The sequence below is a fragment of the Myotis davidii genome, unplaced genomic scaffold (assembly GCF_000327345.1).
Source record: "Myotis davidii unplaced genomic scaffold, ASM32734v1 scaffold509, whole genome shotgun sequence".
Lineage (NCBI taxonomy): Eukaryota > Metazoa > Chordata > Mammalia > Chiroptera > Vespertilionidae > Myotis > Myotis davidii.
The window spans coordinates 347708-358765 of record NW_006382996.1 but is presented as its reverse complement, the minus strand read 5'-3'; the positions used below and the strand labels follow the sequence as shown (position 1 = coordinate 358765).

The 11058-nt window shown below is 46.8% G+C and overlaps 2 protein-coding genes and 1 long non-coding RNA gene across 3 annotated transcripts in view; 2 read left to right on the top strand and 1 right to left on the bottom strand.

Annotated features, from left to right (window-relative positions):
• The window catches only part of LOC102754405 (transmembrane protein 198-like), a 5443-nt gene extending 4105 nt beyond the window's left edge, over window positions 1–1338 (bottom strand). The window contains exon 1 of the mRNA XM_015557432.1: window positions 1009–1338. The gene's annotated coding sequence lies outside the window, so the exon portion shown is untranslated. The remainder of the gene's footprint in view (window positions 1–1008) is intronic.
• A 515-nt stretch (window positions 1339–1853) lies between these two features.
• Window positions 1854–11058, top strand: part of DNAJC14 (DnaJ heat shock protein family (Hsp40) member C14) — a 10638-nt gene continuing 1433 nt past the window's right edge. The window contains 4 exon segments of the mRNA XM_015557431.1: window positions 1854–3263; window positions 9786–9892; window positions 10099–10218; window positions 10988–11058. The exon segment at window positions 10988–11058 is cut by the window's right edge and continues 11 nt beyond it. Coding sequence (XP_015412917.1) covers window positions 1854–3263; window positions 9786–9892; window positions 10099–10218; window positions 10988–11058 — 1708 coding nt within the window.
• LOC107181523 lies at window positions 6345–6586 on the top strand. The gene is made up of 2 exons (XR_001512181.1): window positions 6345–6384; window positions 6491–6586. It is a non-coding gene; the product is annotated as an uncharacterized LOC107181523 (long non-coding RNA).

Below are 11058 nucleotides of genomic sequence, written 5' to 3'. Positions count from 1 at the left end.
GGGGGGGTGGGGGTGGAGGAAGGGGACAGGGCGGGGGGTGACATCACGGGGCGGGCCCCTCCAACTCTTCCCCTTGTGTGTGGGGGGAACACAGTTTGCCTGCTGCTTGAGGCTGGGAGCGGAGACCCCCCCACCCACCATAGCAGGGAAGGGTCCTGGGTGCACAAGAGGTTTGCGGAAAAGTCTCTGAATACTTGGGCGATGACTCGACAACGGGAAGCTTTCAGAGCCCCAGGTGGGGTCTCGGCGCCCCCCTCGCTTTGCCTTGGTTTCTCCCACTTCCCAGAGAATTGGAGTATTGTCTTCTGGAGGGCCGGGTGGTCGGGACTGGGGATTTGGGGCCGAGGCTCTCGCTGCTCTGGGGCCGCCGGCGAGGGGTGCATGGGTGGCCGAGCTTGCGGAGTAAGGCGAAGTCTGAAAGGAGGGCTAACGAGAGAGGCGTGTACAAAGGAAGGGACCGACAGAGAGGGGCCCCCCCAGCCGGGTCAGCGTGGGGGAGGGGTCGCTGTCTGCGTCCGAACGGCTCGGTATGCAAATGAGATGCAAAGCAGCCCGCGGCGGAGTGCACGGGTTTTGGCTCTCCGCTCAGGTCCTGCTACGCGCGTGGTCTCGGACCCAGCTCCGTGAGGGGGCCTGGAGCTGCGTCCAGAGGGGCGGGTCCGGGCCGTGGTAGCTGCAGTTATACGGGGCGGTTCGCCAGCTGGGTCAGAAGCCGGGGAGGCCGAGGGTTGCTGGGAAAGAAGGGGCAGTGCTAGGGGGATCAGGGCGGGGGCTGGCCCGGGGTGCCTTCTCTTGGAGAGAACATGATACAAAGGAGCCTCTGTCCTCAGCCAGCAAGGAAGGGGTCAGGGCGGTGGCCCCTCTATGCTCCCTAGTTTTGTCTGCAAGGGAAACAAACTATGGCTCAGAGGCTGTCCTCTATCTCCCAGTCTCAGAAAAGCCCACAAATCCAGCCAGAGGGACCCTAAGAATCTGTCCCCAGACCGCAGGCGCTGCTGCAGCACCCACTTGCTTCGCTTCCAGGGGTGCAACTTGCAGGGATTCTACTTCAGCACGCGGAGGGCCGCAGCAGAAGGCCCTTTAAGGGGCGGCACCCGCGCTCGCCCAGGACCGCCTCCTGATTTGACACACGGCTCGCTAGACTAGCTCGCGCTTCAGCCAACCGCTTTTTCTTTTCCTTCTTGTTGCTTCCGTGGTGACCCCGGAAGTGAAAATAGGCGTAGGTCGGCGTTTGCGGCGGGGACAGAAGGCGGAAGCAGAACTTGAGCGGGAGGCGGAGCCGGGGGAGCCGCTCTCTTAGCTCCCCTGGCTCTGGGCCCAGCAGCTCGAGGGGGAGGAGTTACCGCCGCTCTTCGGTACGTTACCTTCTCCCCGTCTGCCCAGGCTCAGGGTTCCCTGGTTGTCTGTCTTAGAGGCAACCACAAGCTCCGCCTCCAGGTTTTCTTTAAGGGCCGCAGGGTCCCCACCCTTTTCAGGCAGCCTACAGCCCTCCCTTCCGATCGTCTTTCCGTTTTTCCCTAGAGTGATCCCAGGACCACACCCTTTGCAGTACCTCCCTCTTTTCCGGATTCAGAGCTGTATCTTTCGGGGGAGAGAAGAAAAACTTCGGTGGAGTTGGAGGAGGGGGCAGGGAGTGGTGTTGTGGTTAAAGTAGTATTGGCTTATTGCTAGAGGTAATAAATGCCCCCAAAGAACTTGGGAAGCAAGGGAGGTGGATGCAGTCTATATACTATGTATATTCTCAATTTAAACCCTTTTTTGGACCTATCCTTGACCCAACTTGATACTTTGTTACAGGCATTAGAACTTACCATGATGGCTGTGACCTAAAATCTTCAGGAAGCCAGGGGGTCATGGCCCAGAAGCACCCCGGAGAAAGACAGTCGTGTGGAGCCCACCACGGTGGTGGTGCCTCGCTCGGGACTTTAGGACCCTCTCTGGACCCTGAAATACTTTCATTCTCAGGACTCAGGGACTCAGCGAGGCCTGCTCCAAATGGTACCCGCTGCCTCACAAAGCACTCTAGTCCTAAGTACACACAGCCCCCAAACCCAGCCCACTGGTCGGATCCAAGCTACGGCCCCCCAAGGGGTCCAGGACCCCCTAGAAATGGAGAGGACCCTGATCAGAGTGAGGCATCTTCAGAAGAAGAGTCAGGAGTGGATCAGGAACTCTCAAGAGAGGATGAGGCTGTGCACCAGGAGGATGAAAGCCCTTCTTTTCTTTCCATTCCATCTGCTTGCAGCTGTCAGGGCACCCCTGGCATCCCTGAGGAGCCTCACTCTGTGGGGGGAGATAACTCTTCTAGCAACTTTTGCCACCATTGTATGTCTCCAGCTTTAGGAGAACATGAAGAGTTGGAAGAGGAATATGATGATGGGGAACCCAAGTTCCCCAGTGATTTTTCTCGTGTGCCCAGTGGAAAGAAACCTCCACCCCGGAGACAGCGGCACCGTGTTGCAGCCAAGGACGATCCTTGGGAGGGTGGACGCAGGGATCCCAGGTCCCCTGGTCGACATCGGCTGGGCCGGAAACGAAGTCAAGCAGATAAGCGCAGAGGCTTGGGATTATGGGGAGCAGAAGAACTGTGTCAGCTTGGACAAGCAGGTTTCTGGTGGCTGATCGAACTGCTGGTATTGGTGGGAGAGTATGTGGAAACTTGTGGCCGTCTCATCTATGCATGCAGGCAGCTGAAAGGCAGTGATTTGGACCTTTTTCGAGTCTGGGCAGGAGTCTGGGCAGGGCGACTGGGTGGGTGGGCCCAGGTAATGTTCCAGTTTCTGAACCAGGGGTTTTGCTATGGGGCAGGGCTATTCACCCGTTTTCTTAGGCTACTGGGTGCTTTGCTGCTTCTGGCTCTGGCCCTCTTGTTGGGCTGTCTGCAGGTGGCCTGGCAGTTTCTTGTGAGACTGGGTGACCGGTTAGGCTGGAGGGCTAAAGCCACCTGGCTCTTCTCTTGGCTGGATTCTCCCACCTTGCAGCGTTGTCTGATTGTGCTGAGAGAGAGCAGGCCATGGCAGCAGATGGTGAGAATGATTCAGTGGGGTTGGCTGGAGTTGCCTTGGGTCAAACAGAGGACTAACAGACAAGAGAATGCACCTGTAGCTAGTGGTCGCTATTACCAGCCTGAAGAGGAAGTGACTCGACTCTTGACCATGGCTGGGGTTCCTGAAGATGAGCTAAACCCTTTCCACGTCTTGGGGGTTGAAGCCACAGCATCAGATGTTGAAATGAAGAAGGCCTATAGGCAGTTGGCAGTAATGGTGAGTATCCTTCCCCTCCCCCCCGTTTCCTATCCCTCTTGTGCCTATATTTTATCTCCTAATTTTAGGGAGAGTAGAATAAAGGGAAGGCAGAGAAGAAAATCAACTTTAAGCTGAAGAGTAACTTTAATTCTTAGAAAAGAGTCATAAAAACTTTTTTATTTTTAAATATGTTTTTATTGATTTCAGATAGAGGGTGAGAGCTATAGAAACCTCAGTGATGAGAGAGAATCATCAATCGGCTGCCTCCTGCATGCCCCCAACTGGGGGTCGAGCCCACAACCCAGGCATGTGCCCTGTCTGGAATCATACTGTGATCTCCTGGTTCATAGGTCGATGATCAACCCCTGAGCCACACCAGCTGGGTGAGATTCTTTTTCGTAATGAAAAGAAATGAATTGGTATATCAGGCAATGTTGGACTCACTCACTTTGAAATGTTGAGTTGAAGTCCCTCTGCTAGCGTGGAGAAGAGGTCTATTCAGAAAACTTGTCAGTTCCTCTCCCTGAACAAATGAGGGGTGTTTCTGAATATAGGGAAATTCAGCCATCTGTCCCAGAATGGCAAGTGTGGACCTAGTATGGGACAGTTCGGGGAGTGCTTGTGAGTGATTATTCCAGGACCAGGTGAAAGAAAAGCTATTTCAAGACCAGCCAGCAACCCAGCCTGACCGGCGTGGCTCATTGGTTGAGCGTCGACTATGAACCAGGAGGTCATGGTTCAATTCCCGGTCAGGGCACATGCCCCGGTTGCGGGCTTGATCCCCAGTGTGGGGCATGCAGGAGGCAGCTGATCCATGATTCTCTCTCATCATCAATGTTTCTATCTCTTCCCCTCCCTTTCTTCCTGAAATCAATAAAAATATCTTTTAAAAAAAGACCAGCAACCCAGAGTGGGAAAGAGAAGGAAAATGGAATAAAAATCAGAAATATGTGCAAATGTATGTCATATATGAAAATATGGCCCTAGCTGGTTTGGCTTAGTGGATAGAGCGTTGGCCTGTGGACTGAAGGGTCCCAGGTTTGATTCCAGTCAAGGGCATGTACCTTGGTTGTGGGCACATCCCCAGTAGGGGGTGTGCAGGAGGCAGCTTATCGATGTTTCTCTCTATCCTTCTTCCTTCCTCTCTGTAAAAAAATCAATAAAATATATTTAAAAAATAAATAAAAAAAGGAAAAGAAAATATGGTTGCTTTTATTAATAAAAAGTGAGTGGGAGTTGTGATACACCACATGCTTGAGGGAAATGATTTAATACAAGTATGCAATCAAATTGCTATTAGAAGTTAATATTAGATTTCTATTTTTAGATGATTCTATTTCTGTACAAGTGACACTATATTATGAATATAAATAATGTGTGTAAATTGCACAGGTGGCCTGTTTGACTGAATGTATGGAACTAGATTGGTACAATATCACAGTGTGCAGATTACTTCAACAGTTGCATGACACCAAAGGAATGGGCAACCATGGTTTCCATTAACCATTCAGGGCACAATAAAGTACCAGTCCTGCAACTTACAAGAGGACTAAATTAATTTGGTGGGAAATGCATGCCCCTTAGTTGATAGCCTGGGATATTCTCAGAGTGGGGAACAAGTGCTTACGCTCAAATAGTTACTAATAGTAGAGCTCTTTTCTCATCTTCATGTCTTTTTTAGCAGATATCCTCGTTTGTGGAATATCAGTCTCCCCCAAAAATATCATTTTCAACTTACTTCTTTGGAGTAGAGATGATGTTAAGTTACCCAGTCCTTAATACCCTGCCTCACACCCCAGAAATCCCCCTTGTTCTCCATCAGTGTGTCAGTGAGGTTCTTTTATAGAATCTCTCACTGCCCTTATTAGGCCCTAGAGCAGTGGTTCTCAACCTTCTGGCCCTTTAAATACAGTTCCTCATGTTGTGACCCAACCATAAAATTATTTCGTTGCTACTTCATAACTGTGATGTTGCTGTTATGAATCGTAATGTAAATATCTGATATGCAGGATGGTCTTAGGTGACCCCTGTGAAAGGGTCATTCGACCGCCAAAGGGGTCGCGACCCACAGGTTGAGAACCGCTGCCCTAAAGTGACCATGATTACAAGGCTGTTCAATAAGCCTGGAAATATGGGAGATTTAACAGCATTCTGCTTATTTGGCATCAGTCAAGAGACCAGCTTTATCTCTGTATTTTGGAGGAATGAAGATGGGAATCATAAGCAGTAGGAAGAGAAGTTATTGTTTGTCTTGGAGAAAGGTTGAAAAGGGAATAAAAAGCCTGTATCATAATATGCTATTTCATTTCTGGGACAGAAAGGCAAACTATTGTAGGAAGTTTTGAGTAGATATGAGAATTTTCTAGTTAGAAAAGTGAGAATGTAACATCTTTGGAACTCTTATGTTATAACTGACAATAAAGTTTAAATGTGAGGAATTAGCATATATGTGCCAGGTAGGGTGACCAACCATCCTGTTTGCCTGAGATTGAGGGCTTTCCTGAGACATGAACTTCACTGCTAAAACTGGAGCAATCCCAGGTGTACTGGGATGGTGGATCACCCTAGTACAGATTCTGTGATATATACTTCACATGCATTCTCATTTAATACTCCCAACGATCTATGATAGATAAAATATTCTAGGTCATGTAGCTAATAGTGACAGAGCTGTGACTTGAACAGAGATCTCTCTGCAGAGCCAGAGCAATTAATTATTAAGCTATATTGAGAGGAGAAAATGGCGGCCAAATAGGCAGACTGTCCTGCGCTTGTCCTGGAGCACACAGTGGTTCTCAATCTTGGCTGCACATTAGAATCACCTGGGAATCTTTTTAAATCCTGATTTCTGGGCCTCATCTTCCGGAAGTTCTGTTTCTTTGTTACTAATTTTGTGGCCCCACCCCATAACTAAGAAACAGAATTTCCGGAGGATGAGGCCCAGAAATCAGGATTTAAAAAGATTCCCAGGTGATTCTAATGTGCAGCCAAGGTTGAGAACCACTGGCATAGAAGAAGCAACTAGCCGGATGCGGTGGCGCGCGCCTGTAGTCCCAGCTACTCGGGAGGCTGAGGATCGAGAATCGCAGATCGCTTGAGCCCAGGAGTTCTGGGCTGTAGTGTGCTATGCCAATCGGGTGTCCGCCCTAAGTTCGGCATCAATATGGTGACCTCCGGGGGGGGGGCGAGGGGGGGCCACCAGGTTGCCTAAGGAGGGGTGAACCGTCGTCCCAGGTCGGAGACAGAGCAGGTCAAAGCTCCCCTGCTGATCAGTAGTGGGATCGCGCCTGTGAATAGCCACTGCACTCCAGCCTGGGCAACATAGCGAGACCCCGTCTCTAGAAAAAAAAAAGTAAGAAGCAACTAAATGGGAGAGCCAGAATTGGTGAATTAGACACAGCTGATGAGACAACAGCCAAGAGGGGCAGAGGACGCCTGAAGAACTGTAGGATCAGGGATCTGGGCTAGAGAGAGACATACGACCACCAGGCTGAGGGTCAGGAGGAAGCTGCACTGCACCAAGGCCATGTCCCTTGGGGACAGGCGTAACATCCGCTGTGGAAAGAAGTCCACAGGGCTGCTGGCGGTTGGGGAATCTAGATCTAAGTCCACGGCTGGGAGAGGCTGCACCCAGAAAGGTGGCATGAAGAGCTGCCCAAGCAGCGTGGTGCCGGGGATGGGGCAGGGTAGAGAAACTCACAGTCTCTTGAATCTTTTGCCTTTGTTTGTCTTCAATAAAACCAGTTCATAGGACCTTTCAATTACAGTCATCTGAGGCTGCGGTGCAGGTAGAGCTGATTTGTGGGGCCTGGGGAGAGGCTGTGGAGGAAAGCAGAGCAGGAGAGGTGACCAGGAATCTGGCACTGAGACATTTGTGACCTTCCAAACCATTTTTCTCCTGAAGAGCCAGCCCCTGCCAGCAGCCTCAAGACAGCTAATAATGCCACACCTGGCCCACATCTTGAGTTTTCCCAAGGAAACAAAGGCTCTGAATAGCCCCAAAGGGCCCTCAGGGACTGGGTTGAAGAGGGGCCAATCAGTTCCAGAAAGCAATACAGCATCACCCCCACTTAAAGCCTATCAGAAACAGGAAAAAGACAGGGATGCCCACTTTCATCACTCCTGTTCAACATAGTACTGGAAGTGCTAGCCATTGCGATCAGACAAGAAGAAGAAATAAAAGGCATCCAAATTGGAAAAGAAGAAGTAAAACTGTCATTATTCACAGATGATATAATATTACACACAGAAAACCCTAAAGACTCAATCAAAAAAAGAAAGAGAGACTAAAAAAATAATCTTGTTTACCATCACACCAAAAAAATTAAGATACCTAGGAATAAACTTAACTAAAGAGGTAAAAGACCTCTACTCAGAAAACTACAGGACTTTGAAAAAAGATATAGAGGAAGACATAAACAGATGAAAGAATATCTGTGTTCATGGATTTGTAGAATCAACATCATTAAAATGTCCATACTACCCAAAGCAATCTATAGATTCAATGCAATCCCCATTAACATACCAATTTTTCACAGACCTGGAACAAACTCCAAAAATTCATCTGGAATAAAAAAAGACCCCGAAAACTGCAGTAATCCTGAGAAAGAATAACAAAGTTGGAGGGATCACTATACCAGATATTAAGCTATAATTCAAAGCCACTGTTCTCATAACTGCCTGGTACTGGCACAAGAACAGACATATAGACCAATGGAACAGAACAGAGAACCCAGAAATCGACCCAAGCCGTTATGCTCAATATTTGACAAAGGAGGCAAGAGCATACAATGGATTCAAGGCACTCTCTTTAATAAATGGTGCTGGGAAATTTGGACAGATAAATGCAAAAAAGTGAAACTAGACACCAACTTACACCATACACAAAAATAAACTCAAAGTGGACAAAGGACCTAAAGGTAAGACAGGAAATCATAAAAATCTTAGAAGAATCCATAGGCAGCAAAATATCAGAAATATGTTGTAGCAATATCTGCCGATACAATTCCTAGGACAATGGAAACTGAAGATAAATGTTTGGTGTGCGCAACAGGAAATATTTCGCTATCAGAGAACAAGAAAAACAGGTTTAGTTGCATTACACTTATTAATTTGTGCAGTTATTCAGTGTCTGGTAAATTAATGTTCAAGAAAAAATACTAACTTTTATTAAAATGTTCTATTTTTATGTTAACGATTACTCATTTATTTCAGCCCTTTGTATTTAGCATGTTTCTATGAAAATTGAAGCTTCTGGATTTTTTTTGCGGCCCACATAAACTTAAACCTTGTTTATTTGGCCCGTGTTAGCCTTTGAGTTTGACATGCTTGTCCTAAATAGACATTTTTCTAAAGTGCACATACAGAAGGCCAAGAGACATATGAAAACATGCTCAAAGTCACTAATCATCTGAGAGATGCAAGTCAAAACGACAATGAGGTACCATCTCATACCTGTCAGAATAGCTATCCTCAACAAATCAACGAACAAGTGCTGGCGAAGATGTAGAGAACAAGGAACCTTTGCGCACTGCTGCTGGGAATGCAGACTGTGCAGCCACTGTGGAAAACAGTGTGGATTTTCCTCAAAAAATTAAAAATGGAACTCCCTTTTGATCCAGTAATGCCACTTCTAGGAATATATCCCAAGAAATCAGAAACAACAATCAGGATATATGCACCCCTATGTTCATAGCAGCACAATTTACAAAAGCTAAGATTTGGAAACAGCCTAAGTGCCCATCAGCAGATGAGTGGACTAAAAAACTGTGGTACATCTACACAGTGGAATTATCACACTGCTGTAAAAAAGAAAGAACTCTTAATCATTTGCAACAGGATGAATGGACCTAGAGAGCTTATGCTAAGCGAAATAAGCCAGTCGGAGAAAGATAAATATCACATGATCTCACTCATTTGTGGAATATAATGAACAACATAAACTGATGAACAAAAATAGATGCAGAGTCATAGAAGCATCGAACAGACTGTCAAACCTCAGAGGGAAGGTAGGGGAGGACGGGTAAGAGATCAACCAAAGGACTTAAATGCATGCATATAAACATAACCAATGGACACAGACAGTAGCAGGGTGAGGTTATGTGCTGGGGGGTGGGAGCGGCTGGGGAGAGGTCAATGGGGGAGAAAGGAGACATATATATTAAACAATAAAGAATTTAACTTTTTTTTTTAAAACTATATTGACTCTCCAAAAGGGAGTGAAGAAGAGCCATTTGACATGATTTGTGTGTGTGTGTGTGTGTTTTAATAGTTTATTGACTTTTTTTAGAGAGGGAGGGAGAAAGAGAGCAAGAAACATCAATGTGACAGCTAACATTGATCAGCTGCCTCCTGCCTACTGGGTATTGAGCCCACAACCCTGGCATGTGCCCTTGACCAGGAATTGAATCAGCAACCTTTTGGTGCATGGGATGATACCCAACCACACTGGCCAGGGTTATCACTTAACATAAGGTTTTGACCCAAGATGGGGAGAGGTTTGGAATGGATTTGTGATGAATTCTTTCTTTGTTTTGGTAGGTTCATCCTGATAAAAATCATCATCCCCGGGCTGAGGAGGCCTTCAAGGTTTTGCGGGCAGCTTGGGACATTGTCAGCAATCCTGAAAGGCGAAAGGAATATGAGATGTAAGTTGGAGATAGGAAATTGTCAGGTGGCGTAAATGAATAATCTTCAATAGCAGAGGCCCCTAGAGTTGCCGGTGAATGCCCTCTCAGGTGGAGAAAATTGCTTGTCTGTCTAGTAGGCAAAAGGCCTTTAAGAGGCCAACAGATCTGTCTCCTTTTATTCCTTGTTCAATACCCTCTGATTTATAAAGCCTTTCTTCTCTTAGGAAACGAATGGCAGAGAATGAGCTGAGCCGGTCAGTGAATGAGTTTCTGTCCAAGCTGCAGGATGACCTCAAAGAGGCAATGAATACTATGATGTGCAGTCGATGCCAGGGAAAGCACAGGTATGAAATAGGAATGTAACAGCCACAGTTTAGGGCAGTGATGGCGAACCTTTTGAGCTCGGCGTGTCAGCATTTTGAAAAACCCTAACTTAACTCTGGTGCCATATCACATATAGAAATTTTTTGATATTTGCAACCATAGTAAAACAAAGACTTATATTTTTGATATTTATTTTATATACTTAAATGCCATTTAACAAAGACAAATCAACCAAAAAAATGAGTTCGTGTGTCACCTCTGACACACGTGTCATAGGTTCACCATCACTGGCTTAGACGTTAGGTAGCCAAAGACCTTCATATTATTGGAGTTGTGGGATAGAAATGGTGAATAAAAGAACTCTTGGGTTTCCACTGCTGTCATATTGTAAAGAGATTGGGGATTCTAATTAGTAAGAAAAAAAAAAAAGACAGTCCAGTGGGTGTGGCTCAGTGCTTGAGCATTGACCTATGAACCAGGAGGTCATGGTTCGATTCCTGGTCAGGGCACATGCCTGGGTTGCGGGCTTGATCCTGTATGGGGCGTGCAGGAGGCAGCCAATTAAAGATTCTTTCTCATCAGTGATGTTTCTATCTCTCTCTCCCTCTCCCTTCCTCTCTGAAATCAGTAAAAGTATATTTTTTAAAAAAAGAAACATTTTTTACCTTTAAGATAGAAGATTGAGAGAAGGGTGTGCATAGGTATATGTAATAACACGTAATAATGAGACTACAGAAATGTCACAGGCTTGACAAATTATTAAGGAATTGCCCTTCTGTTGGGTTGCAGGAGGTTTGAAATGGACCGGGAACCTAAGAGTGCCAGATACTGTGCTGAGTGTAATAGGCTGCATCCTGCTG